This window comes from Rousettus aegyptiacus, unplaced genomic scaffold (genome assembly GCF_014176215.1).
Source record: "Rousettus aegyptiacus isolate mRouAeg1 unplaced genomic scaffold, mRouAeg1.p scaffold_m13_p_13, whole genome shotgun sequence".
Classification (NCBI taxonomy): Eukaryota; Metazoa; Chordata; class Mammalia; order Chiroptera; family Pteropodidae; genus Rousettus; species Rousettus aegyptiacus.
Genome location: NW_023416288.1, coordinates 61,921,807 through 61,943,984, shown reverse-complemented (window position 1 = coordinate 61,943,984; position 22,178 = coordinate 61,921,807). Strand labels below are relative to the sequence as shown.

At 36.8% G+C, this 22,178-nt stretch overlaps 1 protein-coding gene across 6 annotated transcripts in view; it reads right to left on the bottom strand.

Annotated features, from left to right (window-relative positions):
* Window positions 1-22,178, bottom strand: part of CEP41 (centrosomal protein 41) — a 42,192-nt gene that overhangs the window by 11,532 nt on the left and 8,482 nt on the right. Inside the window, exons 1-7 of one of the 6 annotated variants that reach the window (XM_036230913.1) lie at window positions 20,124-20,175; window positions 19,137-19,200; window positions 11,286-11,394; window positions 10,699-11,159; window positions 6,884-6,931; window positions 2,653-2,714; window positions 1,595-1,664 (exon numbers count right to left, since the gene is read on the bottom strand). In XM_036230913.1, the coding sequence (XP_036086806.1) occupies window positions 1,595-1,664; window positions 2,653-2,714; window positions 6,884-6,923 (172 nt within the window). In that variant the 5' untranslated portion in view covers window positions 6,924-6,931; window positions 10,699-11,159; window positions 11,286-11,394; window positions 19,137-19,200; window positions 20,124-20,175. Of the gene's footprint in view, window positions 1-1,594; window positions 1,665-2,652; window positions 2,715-6,883; window positions 6,932-10,698; window positions 11,160-11,285; window positions 11,395-19,136; window positions 19,201-20,123; window positions 20,365-22,178 lie in introns of those variants that run through there. The other 5 variants (XM_036230914.1, XM_016148724.2, XM_016148725.2 and 2 more) reach the window with 5 other exon arrangements.

Sequence of the window (22,178 nt, the reverse complement as noted above, 5' to 3'; positions counted from 1 at the left end):
CTAATTTCCTAAAAATATACTTTTCAGCAAGACAAAACAATAAACATTATAAAGGAGATTTTTTAATCCTTTGAAGATGGCCAATATTCAAACAGATACAATCTGTTCTACAGGCATTCCTGAGTGAGTTATTATTCTGTGTAGAGCACCAGAAAACACTAATATCACTCACACGTTATGGCGTCCTATTTTACAAGAGCCTATTTTGCTGTGTAAATTTATCTCAGAGGAGAAAATTGCATTTGCCCATATGTCCTGGTGCTGAAATCTCTATAATGAATGAAAAGACCCAATCCAGGTACTTATATAACTAGGTTAAAATTGGGAGTACTTGTATGAGGAGACTCAATTATCTCTGTTACAAAGAGCCCTTATTTCTCTGCCGTGTGAGAGGCATCTGTCAAAGATAAATTCCTGGCTTTTTCAAATTCTCTTTATCCTCTTTAACAAAAACAAGCCCAGGGAAATGACAGTTGAGTTGCACAAACCCAGTGTTCAGACTTCCTGAGAAACTTGTCTTGCAATCAGAAGTCAAATTCCTGGCCTACATCAGCTTTAACAAAACACATTCCCCTTCAATAAACAGCCACACATTGACTGTTGAGTATCAGGATAAAATAAAGACCTTAACTCTGTGTATTCTTTTCATGAGAGTACAACTAAGAGGTTTTATTTCGACTCGGTATTTAAGAAAGGAAATCTGGAGCCTACCTATCTTTCTAGCCTTATCTCCTACCAGGCACCTCAGACCACAGCCAGACTGGATTACGTGATTCCCCAAACACGCCTGCAGCTTTTTCTTCTTCATTCCTCTGGTCAGGCAGCTCCTCAGCCTGCAACAGCCTCACCCTTAAGGTCCAGTTCAAAAGCTTTAAGAAAGCTTATCTGTTTTCTAACTGGAAAATACCTTTCCTTCCTCGGAACTTCCATAGCAAAGACACCGGTTACTATGGAAGACATAGATTTGTATCTTAGGTCCATTCCTTACTGGTTGTATCACCTTGAGCAAGTCATTTAAACTCTGAGGTCTGGGCTTCTCATCTGTAAAGTGTACTTTCCTTCTAGAGTTTTTGGAAAGATTAAATAAGAAAATGCATGTGAAATACGTAGCAATACATATTCAACAAATGATGGTTTTCTTTCAGTCTTCCATTAGGAATTTCTGCCACGGTAGTAATTTTGATTCTCCTCACCTAACGCGCACACACACATATGCACATGCACACACATGACTACAAATTCCAGGGATGCAGAGCTGTGTTTCACTCATCTTTGTAGTCTCATAGCACCTAATTCTGTGATCTGTACTATATAGAAAACATGAAAAATATTTGTTGAAAAAAAGTAATTAGTATATTAAACCATCTAAAACATTTAAAACAGAAATGTCAGAGCCAGAAATCCAGATGGCTTTTTTTTTTTTTTTTTTAAGAATTAACAATTAAAGCCCCAGACAGCACTTCGCAGAGAGTAACAGTCTAATTACAAATGGATACATCAAAGTCTCGAGTCCCTGTCAACACAATAGCACAGGGTGAGTACTTCAGTCAAATGGTCAATTCCTTATTTTCCCCACATCCTCAATTCTCATTACCTTCTAGTCTTTGAATCTCCTCAGCTGTCACTTCCAGTGTTTGATCTGATAGGGAAGCAACTTGGATGACCTGAGAGAAAAAAAAGAATGACATGTGTAGATGTGTGTATGTTTGTTTGTCTTTAAACAGAGGCAATTCTGTCTTTTACAAATGATGAGGAAACATCAAAGATCTCTTGTTTTAAGAAACCATCAGTGCCCTGAATTGGAGACTAAACCTCAGGTCTCCGTACTTAGGGAGTGGTAATTACACTGTAGATGATCATGCTAGAAGAAAAGATTCATTTAAAATATTACACAATAAACTTAAAAGACCAAAAGGGTAATTTAGGGCAAGAAACATGAATAAGAGTCTAAAAACTGCATCCATATATATTCTAGTTCCAACACAGTATGTTATTTCTTGAAAATGCAATATTTACAATAACAGAATTGTATCAGCAAATAATTCTTCATGCAGTGAAGAAATAAATGTAATTGTGAGTCTATTGATTAGAACAATGTATACTTACATACAGTTTTTAAAGCACTTTTCATAATTTAGCTGCTAAGACCTAAGATCCACCTTGGGTTTCATCAATGGAATTCTTGTTTGGAGGCCAGAGTGATACTCTGTCCCTCATTTTCAAAAGAAAGAAGAAAGTGACTTTGCCAAAGTAGCAAAATAACCCAAGGCAGAAAGACTTGGAAAAAGAGCTCAGTAACAGAAGGGAGATCAACTCATTTTCACAGAGAAAAATGCCCAAGCGGTCCAGAGTCCAAAATTTTAGATTAGAAGTATTAACTGGACAAGGAAACAAAAAAATCTAAACCACAAATTTTATGATTTAAAAGTAGAAAGCAATTTTTACTTCATATAATTCTTATCAAAGAAAAATTTCACACCATCCTCAAGTGAACACATACACCACATACCAAATTAATCCTTGAACTGGTGAAATATCAAGAATCAGAAAAATACCCTCTGCAAACATTACCTAGGATTGAATTCAGAAATACTCACGTAAAGCAGCACAAACTAGACAGTCTCTACTCCAGGGGAAGATCATTAAACTTACCAGCTGGGCAAAAGTTGTAACTTTTAGTCTTTTGAAAAGCTCATCTTTTTTGTATCTATAATCTGAAAAGCAGGACAGGACAATTATTTTTCTAGGTTTATTTTGCTTTCTTAGAGGTATTACTAATTCTTTCTAGTCATCAAGTTGTATGGTATATATTTCAAGTTATATATATGATTTACATATATTACCTCATTTGATCCTCATGATATCCTCAAAATTAAAAGTGGCAGGTATTATATAATTTCTTCATTTTTCTCCTTTGTTTTGGCCAATAGGAAACCTAAAGCTGAATGTATAAGCCACCTTTTTGTATCTAGTGACTTTACTCTTTGCCTTTATTTTATCGGTCTACCATTTTCCTTTTATTATGCTGTCTCTGCTTTGCCACATTGTATCCCATGCATTTTTGTAAGCTGCTTTAAATCCTTTTCAGAACAAAGCAGGGAATAACGTCTACATTTTACAAATGAGGACAGAGACCTAGAGCTGGGTTGCCCCAGGTCAAAATGCTGGAAAGAAATTTACACCTTACTATTCTAACCCTACCCTGAAAAGAAAACGATTATATTCCTAAGGTGACAAACTATGCTAGAGACACAGGGCAACACTTTCTCCCCCTGGGGTATAATGCTGGGCAAAGAGTAATGATTGGTCCGATAACCTTTTGTGCCAGTTTCTCTTCAACTCCACCTCAACAAAAATCAACCTCTTCTGTTTTTTAAGATGAAAAAGTTCTAGAGGTGACTGTACAACAACGATGTGAATATACTTAACTACCGAACTGTATACTTAAAAGTGGTTAAGATGGTAAGTTTTATGGCATGTTTTCTTACAATTAAAAAAAATAAATATCAACCTAAAACATCAATATGTATTCAGTGCTATCTTTATGGTTCTGAGACGTACGATGGTATTTCTGCAATCGTTTATGTTAATAATTTGTCATAGCACATGAAACAGTTAAAAAAAATCTAGCCGATCTCACTTCATCTACTATCTGTCCCACAGAAGCATGTTAAATGTTAGCTTCTTTCAACTTTTCTGAAGATGACCGCCAATTCTGAAGTTTTCAGCGCTGAACTCCAGTACACTCTCACCCTTCACTCCTGTTCTAGGTTTCTATGTCGGAGCCCATGACTCCTTAAAGACTGCTTCATTATCTCAGAATTACTAAAGGCTAGCTGGATAATTACTGTGGCCTTCACAGCATAAATGTCTCATAAGCTGAGACTCCTAGCAACAAAGGAAAGGATTAAAGGTATTTAAGACTGTTTACCTGGTGTAACTAATCATTTCCATGAATTTTCCAAAAAACCAGTACAGACTGGATAGTTACTCTGGGGGATACCGTTAGCTTGCTTTACGAAACAACCTACAACTCAGTCAGGAAATGACATTATTTTAAAAACTAGCCTTTGTAAATATATCTTACAGGAAATTAAAGCTTCCCTGTTCTAAAATGTCTTAGAGAGAGCAATTTGGCTAATAACTGAGCATTACTTCTAGAAAAGTCATAGAATAACCTCCCCTGGATACAACAAGGTAACAAACCTACATGCAAAGGAGCTTCTAAAACGCGCCAGGATGCAGACCTGAATAGCTGAGCACAAGCTATAAAAAGTGCAACTGAATAGCTACAGTATTTCCCTCAATTGCCACCAACCTGCCCACCAAAAATCATTTATGTAAATCAACATGGCAATAAATCAGCCCATGAAAACAGTGAAGTAGTTTCCACTGTGTCATTTATCCACTGGTATTCCTTTGGTACAGCTACATTGTCTGAAATACTTCTCCAGTTCTTCACATTCTAAGTACAAAACGTACACATTAAAATCCCCTTTAACGCAGTAGAAATTACCTCAAACAAAACATAGGCTCTGCTATATTCTAATGGCTGGCATTTCTAGTGTCCTCTCACGAGCACCAGAAATCCCACTGCACATTTGAACGCTACATACCTGGTTCTGGTTTAGAAGGACAGCCATCATTAGGACTTTCTGACATTATTACTCAGAGATAAAAGATCAGACTAGACGTGTGAAGGTAAGTTTTAAAGTTTATAAAAGGATGACTTGGAAGGCTCTGTCAGTCTGTCCTCGCAAGAGCGGACAGAGCTTTAAGAATGGAGCTTCTGCTACTGTAGCTTCTCCCAAACTCCGTGATGGAGACAAATAACCCTAGTTTCAGAAATGTTATCAACTTTTGCTTCTCCAGTAAGTCTGGAGTCTAAGTGTGTCTCTCTCGAGTTACTGGAAGGACAGAGACCTGACTATCTAGGATGTTTCACATTGGATCCAACCAGTGTCATCTAAGTACCAGAAGCCAAGAACGGGCTTTGTAAACGCTCAATAGACACAGAGTGTCTATTCTCCCTGGGTAGAGTTGAAAGAATATTCAGATTACAAAGGAATTCTGAGTTTTCAGGGTTCTGTTAAAACACGTTATTAGCAAAGGGAAGTTGGGCTCACAGTGGAAGACAAATCAAAGGAAGTAACAGAACAAGGTTTGTGATTTCACAGAAAGACATGGCATCTAAGGTAATCTGAGAGAAATGATGGGTCTAGGGTATCATGAAACAAGGCAATATTCTTTTCCCTTTTGACCCAAAAGAACGCCTACAACAGAAAATGGGAAAAGAGAAGGAAACAGCTTCCAAAACGTAGATCCCAAACCAGAATCTGAAGTAATTCTAGTCAGGGAATCAGTACAAGCTGTGTGAAACAAGGTGAGAGGCACCTCCTGTCTTACCGAAAGGAAGCCCACGACTTCTAAAAAGAGGGAAGCAAGTATTTTCAAGGACTCTATTCCAGAGGTATTTCTTTGGGGAGATAAGCTCCATTTAAAGTTCAGATATTAAAGGAACCACATTGTGCTTTTAAGAAACGTTTTAAACGGGGTTTCAGCAACCTAGGTGGAACGAGACATTTTTATGGGACAAATTTTGGCGTGGCCATGTGAGCTTACCCCCAGCTACGAGTGGGTAGGAGGTGAAAGAGAACTACAGACCAAATGTGAAGCAGGCCAGCTGAATTTTGCCTGCCAGGGGTGGATGAACTAAGGACAACAACTATGAAGCCTAGGTGAGTAAACAAGACATTTTTCATAGCTTAAAATTTTAATACATACTTAAAATATATATACTTACCTAATGCAAAATGTCATATAATGTATAAAATATAAAATAGATTCATAAGAAGAAAATAAAGGCAATAGTGACATTATATATTAAAAAACAAATGTCTATAGCAATAGCCCTTATAGCTGAACCAGGCAAATAACAGAGTCAACAGAAAGCTGCTGCTCCTGAGTCCACGCCTGCTATGTGGGGTTTCTCAGCAGTTCCAAAAGGAACAGAAACATTATCATTTAAATTAAAAGGCCTGCTGTGTAAAAACAAAAGTTCTGGTGAATTCTGGATTTGTAATAATCTCCTCCCAGAAGATGTATATTACCAGAGCCAAATCCTGAGCTGTTATCAGTCACAGTACCTCTTTACCAGCATTAGCTAAATACTTTTCTTACACCGTGTTCTCCTATTGAAGATACAAGCAAATTCATCTTAGAAAATAGATGTTTCTACTTCTTCTTTAATTTTGGCCTTGATGTGTACATTTTACATCCGTTTTGGAGACAGACTGAAATATTATGATTTCGTGCAAGGGCAATACATTCAATGGCTAGTAGCACATCTTCGCAGAAGATTCGTTTTTAAAAAGTATGTGTGTGAAATATGATTTTTAATTAAAAGAAAGCAGACTGCAGTGAATTTATAATACATAACACCACTTTAAGAATAAGCTTTTTCTCACATCTCTCAGCCTTTCATGAATACTGTCGATTTTATACTCAAAAGAATATTATGAAATGAGAGATATTATTGCTCCTATCTCAGGTATAGAGAAAATAAAACAGGAAAGATTAAGTACCTTGGAAAAGGCCACAAAGACTGCAGCACAATGAAACTAGAAGCCTGGTTCTCACAGCTTAACTAGAGCTCATTCTGTATTCCAACATGAACATCTCCTATGAGATCTAAGTCAGGCCGCGCTCGACCCACGAGCCACAATCTTAGCAGCTAACGGGGATGGTGCAGTGTTTCCCACATCTTTCTCAGCACCTTCCATCTCACCTGACTCCCCCCAGAGTATGGCCAGGGCTGTTAATAACCATCTTACAGGATGACTACAGGGCTCCACTATCCCAGCCCATCAATAGTGTTACTCACTTCTTTTGATCTCTTCTAGCTTCTCAGTGTATTTAGTCATACTGTTACCTAAAAAGAGAATAAGGAGTTTAGATATGCTTTTAATGAAAGGAAATGAGTAACACTGTGAAAATAGAACGGAGTACAAGTATTCCCTAAGCTTTCTTGGCCTGTTTTTCCGTAACTACAGGAGACAAATGGGCCACACACAGTAATAGTCTTTTGGATTACATAGCACCATTGAAAGATGAGGAATCGAGGGAAATGTTTAGGTTAAACGTCTTTAAGCTGGGGTACACACCCAATAAACATTAAAGTCCCAGGCAGTAATGATATGTGTGTGTACATACATATACATATATATATATATGTGTGTGTGTGTGTGTATATAAATATATGTGTGTACATATACATATATATGTGTGTGTATATATAAATAAACACACACACACACATATGTGTGTGTGTGTGTGTATTCTTTCTTTCTGAGTCAAGGCTTTCCTCCTCCTTTTATACCCCCTTCTCCATAATCTTTTTGTGGGGAAGCTATGCAGAGAAGCAGCAGTGATCTTTGAATGTCTAAAGAGTGCTGTTGTGGCTACCTAAGCAACCCTTTCCTTTCTGTTTAGTCGTGCGGTTTCCCTCTTTCTTGAACTTGGCCTTCCACTATTCGTGCTGATGCTGCAGCCTGAACTAGACCACACAGTCTATACACTAAGATACACCATGGATTTGATTTGCTGAGAAATAACAGTAGGTTCCCGCAATGTGGAGAGTCCCCAGCACTCATGTTTTATAGCCTGGTTCTACAATACTAGGTTCTAGCCCACACGGGTTGGAGAGTTTTCGTACATTAAAACTGGGCCAGGATCATTCTGGTTTCTGAATAAAGTCTAGTTCTCAAGCCAGGGGTGATTATGTTTTACTGGCATGCTTCAGTTTGGTTCAGGTCAACAAAGCAAGCTCTATATAGCACCTAAAAGGTATAATAACAATGAGGGAAAATATTCAAAATAATTTCTAATTTCTAAAATTGTGCCCTTAACTTTTAAGCCTTGAAAGAAGCTAGTCAGATCCAGTCCCGACTTCAGATAAAAGAAACGCTTCCAATAATGGCATGAACTGATGTTTTTAAGGACTATTCTGAATTTTTCTTCATGTTTAAGTCAGAAGCAGAGAAAGAAAAGTCTTGCTCTGAAACCCAAAATTCATTTTCAAAATACAACTTATATCATTTGTTATTATTATTAAATCTTTACCATGAATTTATCATGGAGTGAAATTCCATTGAGTAATAAAACATTTTTTCGTCTGAAGACAAACACATTCTCTGGATCAGAACTCAGTTTGGTCCTAGAGCCAGACTATATCCTTCCAAAAGCTAAGAGACGTAACTGCCTGAGTAGATTCAAAAGAGACACTGAGTATGTCTCAGACGAGGTCCAAATAACACCAAAGACTAAGATTAGAACCAAATATTATCTTCTTTAGGTTCTTCGGGCTGGAACTGACTTGAGACGTGACGAGTTCTCCAAAGCGGAAACCATGAATTCTTCCTAGACACACATCCCTCTCCCCTGCAACTCTGAACTCACACGGGAGCTGAAGGTCAATGCAGTGGGGGAAGGCAAGGCAAACTGTGCTGTCCTGCATCCCGCAATCTTATTCTTAAACTATTTTACATAGTAGCTTTTGTTCCTGAGTCTCCTACAGTTGCATGTTGTTGACATGGCAGTTTCTTTTGGCTAGGGCAGCTTCAGGCAGTCTCATCAGAAAACTGAGGTACAAAAAAAAAAAAGACTGATTTGTCCACTGACACGGCAATAAATAACTAAGCCAGGAGCAGTATTCCTGACTTCCTGGTTTCTAATACAGCTTATGAAAATACATCTCTTCTCTAGTTGTGTTGTTTATAAAAAAACACGATTTCACTGTGAGGTAAATATGTAGGAAGTGTTACTTCCTTAATAGTAGCAGGTGGGAACCATTTTATGCTCTAAATTCCCCGAGGCATATTTCGCATGGAGAACAATAGCCAACCTTATTATATAGTCTTTATTATTAAAACCTTGCATTTCCAATCTATAACGGTTTCCACTAACGAAAATGTCTAAAATCCATTTCTCAACCAATTATCAACATTTTCAGAGCATTTACACAGACAGCACTCCGTCTCGTACCAGCCAGTGCCTTAAACGACCCTGTGAGGCAGGCTGTCACTTCTGTTTGTTTGTCTTTCCCACTAAAGGACGAGCCAGGGAAACGAAAGTCTTTTGCAGAGGTATCCAAATATTTGGCAAAATTAAGAACAAATCTAAGAAGGCTGTTGATAAGAACCCTTTTCTCTGTAGACATTCAACGTAGCTAAGAAGGGAGAAAAAAAGAAAATGGAGGATTTCTGCATTGTTTCAGCTGGAGAAACAAGACAGTGGCATGGTGGACTAATTGACCCAAAATTCCCTAAACATGATTTTAGAAAATATGAAACGTAGTATTTTACCATGTTTCGTTTAACGCTTACATCTTAACTAAGCAGCTTATCCTTACCAGATCTATTTTATCTGAAAATAGTTTTTTGACTACCTTTTAAAGTGACTAGAAATAGATCAATCCTATAATTGACTCGTTTATAAACACACCTTTGTTTTATGCAAAAAGGAGGCTAAAAGGCTATCAGTGAAGCAATCTTTTAAAAAAGATTGAAATTACACATTACTGTAAGGTAAATTTTCCTAGATAAGCCTTTGGTGAAAAGAAAAATGGCTAAAGTTTAAACTCCTAGCTCTAGTGACAAAGGCACCTACATCTTACCTACCTCTTCAATTTTTCCTTAATTATTAAATTGGACAAACTCTTGGGTTAGTCTTCAGTTCTCTAACATGTCACTTTGTCTATATAATCATAATAGTTCACCCAGCTAGGAGTGACCTTTCCTTCCTCTGAACTTCTATAGCTCTTGGCTTACCACTCAAAAGGTGTTTATCATTGTACTGCCTTATTTGTGTGCAGATCTTATCTACCTTATTATAACAAAAGACCAAGACTATTTACACACACACACACACACACTCTTTATCCCTTCTACTGTCTAGCGTAGGAGGCACTCAAAAATATTTGCTAAATGAAATATACTATGAAGATCTATTATTTGAAGAATCCTTATAATGAATTATTTTATTATGCAAATAATCTTACCCAGTTTGGTTTGAGTTTTTGTACATCTGATTTTCTTTCACCTTTGTATAATCTGGTTTATATACAGTATGTTATATACTACCTACATGACCCATACATATTGTTTCAGGACTCAGGTAACCTAGAAATTTAGAAGGTAGTATTTAGCTTCTACTTAGTCTATAACTTACGTTGCAACAAAACATATTTTAAAAAAAAAGTTTTATCATTTGAATCAAGAGAGACAACCCAACTATCTCAATAGTGCTATGCAAAGATAGAGTACAATCGATGAACTGAGTGACTCATTCATTAGACTTTTTCCTTTGTTTTCCCGTAATTTAATAACATTATTTGTACTGAGCCAGTAAGAAAAGCAAGTGATTTTGAGCAGCAGTAATCTAAAGTAAGATTTATAAGGCACGAACTCGGTTGCTAAGAGACAACTCCATTGCTTTATTTTTCTTCAATATTTCCCTCTATGGAGAAGTTCTTTTGGCTCAGAAGGAGCAGAAAGCGTGAAAAGAGGCACAGTGGTCCTTTGTTAATCTCAATAAGTTATACGAGTGTATAGTGCTTTCTGGTTTATAAAAAGCTTTCACATACATTTCTTCCTTTGACATCAGAAACAGAATTAAATACCAAATAAAAATGAAGAGTACCTAGTCTGTAATGAGTTTGACTGCTGAAGATCAAGGCTATTAGCAAAAATTCAGGAAAAGTAAAGACTAAAGAAGAAAAAAGAAAATGACTAGTTTGTGTAGTGATAACAAAAGTAAAGTGAATTTTAAAAATAAGGCTAGAAAAGGCTGAGCGGAGAAAGTGCACACAATTCTAGAAAGCTAAAGAAATTTGAAATTAGACTGAATATAGATTAAAATGAGAGGGTAATGAAGGCAATGAAAGAGTGTAAGAGCCTAACAAAGGGAGAGCCCTGCGGTCTGGGAAGTGTTCCTTAACCAGCCTGCAGTGTGCAGAACAGAAACCCAGAGTGGGTGCTGAGAATACACGAGAACCCTGCGGTGGAGACTGAACCAAATGCCGCCAGGATTTCATCAGCAGCATAATCCATTCACGGCACAGTCTGGCAATGCTGGGGAGCTGGTTACATACACCCAGGCACCTATGGAACAAAAGAAATACTTGAAGTTCAAAATAATTCTGATATTTCTAGCCTCGGCTATACATCAGTGTTTGAGTTTAGAAGAGAAGTAGAAGCAAAAGTATAGAAATAAAAACTAATCTTTACCCAGGAAGAAGATATCAAGTCTTGTAAGAGTTCAGTAGAAGGTGATTGAGGTGAAGATAGGAGACACCGCAAAATTCTTGATTTCTCACGATTAACTCTGAATTGCTCACTGTTTGGTAAGAAAAGATTAGAGACTCATCTATTCGGCCTAGAAATGAGAAATGCTGACTCGTTTCTGTGTCAATTTCCACTTCTCTGACTGCACAGTGTAAAAACATACCACAGATGGGAACTCCTTACGCTTGTTTAGGCTATAAGGTCACTCTTATGTTTTCTTAACCAGACTCTTCATCCGTTTCACCTCATGGCACACATATAAGTGACAATATTTGGACAGAACACAGATATGCGCTATCTCAGACCCTGATGGCTATCCAGAAAGCTGAAGAGATCTGTATCAGGTCACGTAACCCACAGTACTGAATGCACAGGGAGATAAGTTATAAAAATGCATAGAAAAAAAATTAAAATCTTTCCCCTAAATTAACTTTCAAATAATTTCTTCATTTGAAACAACAACAGAAATCGAATGATAGAATAAGATTTCTTTCTCACCTTGACTTTAAAATACTTTTGAGTTTTAAGCACTAAAGCACACTTTGGCCCTTCCGAAGAGATTAAAAGGTAGTTTCTGAGACATCCACCTTCAGGAAGATGAGCTCAATGTATTTTTCTCTATTCTTCCAGCTAAAAAAAAAAAAAAAAAAAAAAAAACAACCCTGGCCAACCCTAAAATGGGAGAAAATATTTGCAAATCATATTTCTGATAAGAGTCCAGTATCCAGAATATATAAAAGAAGTATTGTAACTCAACAATAAAAAGAAAAATAACACAATTTAAAGAACAGGCCAATGGTCTGAATAGCCATTTCTCCATAGGCGATAAACAAATGCCAATAAGCACATATAAAGGTGCTCAACATCATTAGTCATTAGGAAAATGCAAATCAAAACCACAATGAGATACTGCTTCATGCCCACAATGATGACTACAGTCAAAATGATGGACAACAATAAACATTCTTAAGGATGTGGAGAAAATAGAGCCCTCCTACACTGCTGATAGGGATGTAAAGTGGTATGGCTGCTTTGGAAAATAGTTCGATAGTTCCTCAAAAAATTAAACAGAGTTAACATATGACCAACAATTCAACTCCTAGGTATATAAGCAAGAGAACTGAAAGCATATGTTCACACGAAAACTTGTACACTAGTGTTTATAGCAGCATCATGGCCAAAAAGTGTAAACAAACCAAATGTCCATCAGCTGATGTGTGGATAAACAAAATGTGGAACAGTTATACAAAAGAATATTATCTGGCAATAAAAAGGAATGAAATACTGATACGTGCTATGACAACGGCGAACCTTGAAAACATTATGCTAAGTGAAAGAAGCCAGGCACAAAAGACCACATATTGTATGATTCCATTTATAGGAAATGTGCAGAACAGGCAAACTCATAGATACTGAAAATAATTAGTGGTTACTAGGGACTGGTAAGAGGAAGGAATGGAAAGTAATTTGTATTGGGTATGAGATTTCTTTATGGGGTGCAAAAATGTTCTGTAATTAGATAGTGGTGATGTTTTCACAACCTTGTGAATGTACTAAAAACCTCTGTATTATACACTTTAAATGGTGAATTTTATGGTAGATAAATTATATCTCAATTTAAGAAAATAACATACCAATTAGAAAAAAAGATTGAATTAAAAAGCAAAACAAAACAAAAACCCTAGATATTATATGTTAAAAAAAACACAAGACTCTGATAGATAAAGAGAGAAAGGCAAGCTGGCTAGGAACCTCAGAAACCAAGGAATAATATGATAGCTGAGTTACCTGGGTTTTTGTCTGTTTTTTTTTTTCTTTCTTTTTTTTTGCCTCACATTCCCTAGATTCGGAGCTGAAGAAGCAAGCAATCCAGAAATAACAACAAACAGACAAAAAAAAAAAAAAAATTTCCCCAACAAAAGTTTGCTGTCTCCAGACAAAAGACCAGGAAAGACAGAAAACCACCAGACTATAACTGCCTTATTCTAGCCAAACTCCACAGAAAAGCTGTGGCCACACTTGCCAGCAAAGGCCAAGTGGGAAACCTCAATTTTCATCCTTGCTAAGCTGTCATGACATGCCATCTAAATATATGAAAGAGGAGAAAGAGGGTGGGTCTGAAAAAGTACTCAAAGATATGATGGCTGACAACTCCCCAAATCTGGTAAGTGGCATAAACCTAAAGATTTATATAGAAGCTGAGTGAACTCCAAACAGGACGAACCCGAAGAAATCTAAACCAAGACACATTATATATAATTAAAATTCTGAAAACGAAAAACAATAACAACAACAACAACAACAACAAAAATAAAATAAAAGAGAAGGGAAAAAGAAAAGAAAATCCTGATAGCAGCAAGAGGAAAAAAAATGACACCTTACCTATGTGGGAAAACCAGTTCGAACAGTGGCGACTGGAAAGAAGTGACACAATACTCTTTAAGTGCTGAGAGAAAAGAACTGCTAGCCCAGAATCCTATATCTAGAGAAAATACGCTTCAGGAATGAAAGGAAATCAAGACATTCTCAGATGAAGGGAAACTAAGAGGCTCTGTCACCAGCTAAAGAAAGTTCTCTAATTATGAAAGTAAAGAAAAACAAACAAACAACAGAGCCTTCGAACATCAGGAAAAGGAAAGAATGCAGTAAGCAAAAGTATAGGTATATATATTCTTTTCAGAGTCCCATGGAACATATACCGAGAGAGACCATATCCTGTATGATGAAATGAACAACATTTTTTTTTAAATTGAAATGTACAGACTACATTCTCCAGCCACAATGGACTCAAACTGGAAATCAATAACAGAAATTTAACAGGAAAATCTCCAAACACTTGCAAACTAAACAGCATACTTCTAAATAATACATGGGCCGAAGAGGAAGACTCAGGAAAATAAAAATAAACATTGGACTGAATAAAAATTAAAATACAACATATCATAATTTGTAGGATTCAGCTTCAGCAGTGCCGAGAGAAATTTATAGCACTAACTACATGTGTTAAAAAAGAGGAAAAGTCTCAAATCAATAACCTAAGCTCCCACCTCAAGAATCTAGAAACAGGAGAGCAAAATAAACCCAAAGCAAGCAGAAGGAAGAACATAATGAAGGTAGAAGCAAAAATCAATGAAATTTAAAACAGAAAAACAAGAGAGAAAATTGATGAAACCAAGAGCCCAAGAGCTGGTTCTTTGGAAGGATCAATAGAATGGACAAACCTGTAGCGCAGAAAAAAAGAGAGAAAAGATAAATTATCAATCCCAGGAGTGAAACAGGGGCTATCACTTCAGATACAATAGGCATCAGAAGGATAATAAGGAAACACTAAAAACAACTCTGTACACATAAATTTAAAAACTTGGATGAAATGTATTAATTCCTCAAAAAACACAAACTGCCACAACTCAGCCAATATGAAACAAATATTTTGAATATCCACATAACTATTAAAAAATTGAATTCAAAATTTAAAAACTCTCAAAAAAGAAATCTCCAGGCTCAATGTTCTTGGAGAATTCTATCAAATGTTTAAGAAAGATTTAATACCAATAATACACAATCTCTTCCAGAAAACAGAACAAGAGGAAACACTTCCCAACTCATTTTATGAGGCCAGTAGTACCCTGATACAAAACCAGACAAAGATAATCCAAAATAAATAAATAAAGTAAAAATTAAAAATGAAATGACTAAACTACAAACCAATATCCATCATGAATATAGACACAAAAACCTTTAATAAAATAATAGAATTCAGCAATATATAACAAGAATTATTATATACATCGTGACTAAGAGAGGTTTATTTCATGGATATAAAACTAGTACAATTATTTAAAAATCCAATCCGTTAACAAGTTAAAGAAAAAAAAAGTCGTATGATTACATTAACTGATGCAGTAAAAGCATTTAATAAAATTCAAGTCACTTATTATAGAAACTCTAAGAAAAACAGCTGCAGGAAGAAACTTCCTCAACCTGATAGAGCTCACATCATACTTAATGATGAAAGATGGAACACCTTCCCCCAGGCCTGGGAAAAAGACAAGGATGTTCGCTCTCACCACTTTTATTTGACATAGTTCTGGAGTTCTAGCCAGTACAATAAGACAACAAAAGGAAATAGAAAGCATACAGACTAGAAAGGAAGACATAAAACTGTTTCTTTTTGTAGATGACTCTTATCTACATAGAAAAACTCAAGGAAGCTACAAAACTAGAAACTCCTCCTGAACCCAATAAGTAAGGAGTTCAACAAGGTCCCAGGATAAAAGATAAACAAGCTGTATTTCTATACTAGCGATGAACACCTGGACACCAAAATTAAAAACACAGTATCATTTACAATTGCTTAAAGAATGAAATACTTAGATATAAACCTAACAAAACACATACAGGACTTATATGATAAAAACTGTAAAATGTTGATGAAAGAAACCGAAGATCTAAATAAATGGAGAGACAATATGTTAATGGATTGGAAGACTCGACATAGTAAGATGTCAATTCTCCTCAAATGAATAGACGGGTTTAATGCAACTCTTACCAAAATCATAGCAATATTTTTTTATAAATGTAAATAAGATTATTCCAAAAGTTACGTGGAAAGGAAAAGGAATTAGAATAGATATAATACTTTCATAAAGAGAAGTAAAGTGGAAGTTACTGGTTTAACCAATTTTAAGTACCGAACTTAAGACTGGGTAGTACTGGTAGAGGGATAGACATATAGATCAATGAACAGAATAAAGAACCCAGAAATAGAACCACATAAATACACCCAACTGCTTTTTTGACAAAGGTGAACATGTAATTCAATGGAGGAAAGATAACCTTTTTAAAGTGCTAAAGCAACTGAACATCCATAAGCAAAAAAGTTAATCTTGATTTAAGTCACACATTTTATACAGAAATAACTTCAAAACGTATCATGGCCTTAAATGTAAAACCTAAAACTTTTAGAAAAAAGCATGATAGAAAATCTTGGGATCAAGGCTAGGCAAATAGTTCTCAGACTTGACAAAAAAATAAGCCTGATCCATAAAAGAAAAAACTGATAGAGACTGGACTTCACCAAAATTAAAAACTTTTGATTTTTGAAAGACTCTGTTAGGATAAAAAAAATAAAAAGGCTATAGACTGGGAGAAAAAATTTACAAACCATGTCTCCATAAGGAATACTCAAAACCCAACAATTAAAAAACAATAAAATTAGAATGTAGGCAAAAAAAACATGAACAGACACTTTGAAGAAGAGATGCAGTGGCAAAGAAGCACACAAAGAGATGTTTAACATCCTTAGCTATTAGGGAAATGCAAATCACAACCACAATGATATGCCACTACATATCCAGAATGGCTAAAATAAAAAATGGCGACCACCAAATGCTAGTGAGGATGTGGAGAAACTGTATCACTTATATACTGCTGGTGGGAACATAAAATGGTCCACCCATTCTGGAAAATGGTTTGGCAGTTTCTTAAACAAATACAAATGCAACTACCATACAACCCAGCAATTGCACTTCTGGGCAGTTGTCCCAGAAAAATGAAGACATATTCATACAAAAATCTGTACACAAATGCTTACAGCACCTTTACTTATAACAGTCAAAAAAGGAGAAACAATCCAGATGTCCTTCAACAGGCAAGTAAGTGGTTATACTGTAGTATACCATGGAATACAACTCGGTAACAACAACAAAAAACAAACAAAAAACTACTAATACATGCAACGACCTGGACGATTTCCAGAGAATTATGCTGAGCGAAAAAGCTAATCCAAAAAAAAGTTGCATACTGTATGATTCCATTTGTACAGCATTTGTGAAATGACAAAATTATACAAATGGAGCAGAGATTAGTGGTTGCCAGGGGTTAAGAAAGGGGTGAGGATGGAAAGCAGATGTGGTTTTAAAAAGACAACATAAGGGATCCTCCGGGTGATGGAAATGTTCTGTATCTAGGCTGTATGTATTAACGTCAATATCCTGGTTGTGATTTCTCAGTATAGTTTTGCAAAATGTTACCGTGGGAAACTGGGTAAAGGGTTCATAGAATTTCTCTGTATTATTTCTCACAATTCTACATAAAGCTACCATGACCTCAAAATAAAAAGTTTAATTAGCAAAAATACTAGTTTAAAACTCTCAGGATATAAAAGGATTTAGGTAATTATTATATATTATAAAAAGCAGATATAAGTATCTCAATTGAAAAAAACTGTAATTAATTTCAGGTAGCATTACCAAGTCAAATTTTGGTTATGAACTGAGAAACCGAAGAGAATGAAATGGGTGTTCATTCACAAATCCCATTTCAATATCCAGGAGAAAAACGTATGAAGATATAGACACACCTATATATTAAAAAAACAAAAACAAATAAAAATAAAAAACAAAAAAACTTCAGCTCTTAAAATTTTTAATTTTAAGAAGGTTCCAAAAGAAATGCAATTCTTTTATAGCAGTCTTTAAAACATTATCTGGAATCCTCAGGGAAAAGATGGCATTTTAAATCAAATAGCTTCCTTCACAGAATAGCTTATTCCAGAAGGATGGGTCACAAGTGCAAGTAAGGGGCAGACAAGTAGAGATGAAGGAGCTGAAGGCACTTGTGGTCAATGAAGCTGGGGAAATATTAGGATGCAGTACAAAGGACTTGCCCCAGCTCTCCAACGTCAACTTCCTCATCCTGCTTACAAATCCCAGTTCTACCTTCCGCAGTGAACTTCATGTAAATCACATAATCTCTGTGCCACAATTTCCTTTTTCTCAAAAACAGATATATGTATTTTTTTTTTACCTCCCATCAAACAGGATATTTGCAAGGAAATATCTGTACTGTACGGAAATGTTTGAAAGAAAAGTCCCCAGAAATAGTATCTACAATTGTGGTTCGTTTAAAATATTTAAGTCTATTTTATATGAGGAAACATGGATAATGGAAGATAATGATTTTGAAGGAGACAAGAGAAAGAAAAAGACAAAATGAATGAGATTTAAACAAAGTCAACATCCTAGTTTACTTTATCAGTTGTCTTGAAGGTTATTGGTGGAATATTCAGCATTGTTAAAGTCATTTGCCACCCCAATCTGCTAGTGAAACCATCTTAATAGTATGAATTTTCCACAGCAGGCTTTAAAAGTTTGAAAAAAAACTAAACAAATAAACAACCCAAATCTCACAAGGCTGCAGATCCACTAGGGACCTGGGGAGTGGGATTCATCACAGCACTGAAAAACATTAACAGCATGGAAATAAGCAGAAATGCACTCTTAAATTTCATTTTACCTGAATTGCAGCATTAATTTAATTTTGTCTGGAATTTCAGTTACTCATTCAACTCTGCCTGCCTCCACTTGAATCTAAGCACTTTGATTGCAAAAATCAAGATTCACACTCATCTTTCTATGTCCCACAGGCAATAATTTTGCATATAGTTGACTTGCCGCAAATACTGAATTGAACAAATGTGCACAGGTAGAATCTATTTTAGGTGTCCCAAAATAGACACTGACCTCCTGATATTTACTAGCCTCAGCCCTGCAACTCACTGAACAATGTTTTCATCAATTTATCAATTTCTAATAACCTAAATTATGTGAATTTTTACTAATAAATCAAAAAACAGCTTTCAAAGATAAGTCCTGTGCCCAGAAAGACATCAGACAAGACAGAAAGAAACTTTCAGCTGTGATTTATACCACACATGACACGCTGCTTCTTGTCAATAATTAGCTGTTGGATAAAAAAAAAAAAAAAAGTTTTAATTTTCTAATCTTTACTTACCAGTGTCCAGTCTTGACTTGACATGCTGATACTTTGGGTTTTGTGGTATCCTTTTGGTCAGATACTAAAAACAAGAAAATTCACAATTAATTGGGTTAACGTAAGGATAAAAGTGGCAAAGGGAGGTAAGAATCGGACACTTAAAAAACAGAACAAATGCTAAAATTTTATCGAATTTAAAGATGGAAGGAGCTCGAGGTCCAACTATCTCCTCAAAATAAGACTTCGCAACAGAATGTCCACAGGTAAAGATGGTTATCTTGTTTCTGTCAAAACGTTCTCGTATTTTGGCAAAATAATCTCATAGCACTATGTAAAATAAGGAATTAGAGAAAAGTTCTTAAAAATTATTTCTGACACTGAGCCCACATTGGTCTCTCCCCAATTTCCATCTAGTCCACTGTTGCAGCCCAGAATAAGCCACCCTACTCTGCCTCAAAAAATCAGTTAAAATAACCAAAGGCAGCTCTTTTGTCCTTCTTTTACATTTCACTCTTTGTATGATGATTTGTAGGCTGTCTCCTCTGGACACCCTCTAGATTTTATCCACATCTCCCCTAAAAAGTGACATGCGGATTCAGACCTAAGCACTGTGTCCAGATTTGTCAGGCCAGGACCCAGTTTGGCAGGCCTCTCCCGCTACTGGCCTGAAGTCTGAGGCTCCACAGATGTCACTATGGTGGCATCTGCTCTCAGGACAGCTGGGGCACATCATGGGATCAGGGTAAGTTTACGGTCAGCAAAAATGTCTATGTTGGGTCTCCCTTGTCCTATTCTCTGGTAGTGAACTCTGAATCTAAGCGCAAGACATTTCCCAGTATTAATTTCAGTGGCATTTTCAAAAGCCATTAAGTGAAGGGAGACTAATGCATAAAGACATTATAAAATATAGCTTTCTCGCTCAGGGTTTTTTCTGGCCTACAAGTATGAAAGCCATATGTTCAGTCACAGGTAGCTGTGGAATATGAAATTAAAACTGGGTAATACCTTTCCAGCTTCATCTTCTGCCACTTGCCCACATGCTCCCAAGTGTGCCACATTCATTCAGGTCTCCAGTCTTAACCAACGTCTGCCTAGAATTCCTCTTCTCAACTTGTCCTTGGAGAAAACTTCACTTCCTCTAAGCTGTCCCAGGCGGAATGGAGCAGTTTCCTCTCCCTGGCTCCCAGAGTATGGACACCCTGGGCCACCGTTTACACCTCGACCTTCTTCTCTAGTCTAGGATTTCCTTGAAGGCAGGGACAATAATTTACTCAAATTTGTATTCACCCAGAACCTAGTACATAGTAGGTACATTTACTGATATTCAATCAATCAATCAATCAATCAATCAATATCTAGAATGAGGTCTGTAGTAAAGCAGCTATCAGTTATCTGGTGGTTCCTTAGAAGAGAAAATCAAACTTTAAAACCTGTATCACTTGCCCTTGAAAACATACGTAACTATAGCACGTAGTTAATTACTTACAACTACCATCTGCTCTTTTAATATCCAAAAAGTAAGAAAGAAATAAAATCTTCGAATAAAAAGGTCAGTCCTTTTGTGTTATTAAAAAACTCATTGACATAGCCTGTGTTTTTCATTTCACCCCAGGCAAGTAAAACCTTCGTTGTGGATGCTAAGCACTGGTCTTCAGATGTGTCTGTGGAACCCACGCTCTTACACAGAGAAAGGTTTCTCCATCTGAGCAGCAACCTGGTGTCTAGAAGAGAAAGTGACTCTAATGCCAATTCCAACTCCTTCCTAGATGAAGATGGAGAAGACTCTTAAGCGAGAGAAGGAAAATACTGAAAGACTGAAAAGGGGGACTTTAGGACAAGTTCCCCAGAAGGCAATATCACGGCAAACACACACACACACACACACACACACACACACACGCAAACAAAAAAACCCAGGAAAACCATGTGCCTGGTAAATGAGTCAAGAAAAGCTAACACAAGGATCCAGTTAAATTAGGCAAAGAATTTTCCCTTTTCCTTTTTCACTCTGTATTTTTGTAATTTCTATATGCTATTTCCTGTTTTTAACTTTTGTTTTGTTTTTCCCACTAGTTTCCTAGCGAAGCTTCTTCTGAAAAATTCCAGGCTGGTCTCTGCTGAATCAGGGGGATTTGTCCATACCTAAGCCAACATAGCTAAGAAGTGAGGGTGTCTCTGGGGACCAGGTGTGGTGGCAGTAGAATGATGGGGGGAGTGTGGACAGCTGCAGTCACTGAGGCCTTCCCGCCCCCGGTTTTCCCTTACATAGACTAATGAGAAATCCATATGCTGCGGTAGAAAAATGCAGTATTTCTTTCCCATTTTCCCATTTTGGTCCAACTTCTTGTTCCTGACTTTCTAGCACCAACCACAACGTAAAACTATTTGTGCTCCACTCTAAGCAAAGCACCACAGATTTTATGGAACTGCCATTACTTTTTTCCTTGAAATTCTGGCTTTGGGGATGATTGTTTCTTGACCTACTGACCAACTGGCTTTTTTTCAATTACATAAACAGGATGGAATGGTGGAAAGTGAAAGAGCTGAGAGCGCAGCTGTTTCCAACGGGACTGTTCGTTCAGCAAAACCTTACTGAGCACCGATCATTCAGTCGACATTTACTAGGTGCCTACTAGGAGTTAGCCACTGCGCTGAGGGCAGAGGGGAACACAGTCCTAGCCACCCAGCTCTCACTAACGGTGGGAAGAAAGACAAGTAAACAGATGCCACAGTGCATGATGCACAAGGACAGGGAAGCAGAGGGCACAACGGGAGCATGTAAAATTGGCCCCTAATCCAGACCAAGAGTTAAGAACTGTTTGGGTTTTTTTTTCGGGGGGAGGGGGGTGAGGGATTTAGTCAAGCTCAAGGAGTAGTGTGTGGGAGCTACAGGGTTCCAGGGAACTGGTAGACCTGGAGCACAGGGGGCCATCACGAGTCAAATGAGGTTGGAGAGGCAGATGGGTAGGTCATAACGGGTGTGGGATCCATGCTACCAAACCTGTATTTTATCCTGTAGATAACTGGTTCTGAAATAGGGGTAATTTTCCTCCTTCCTCA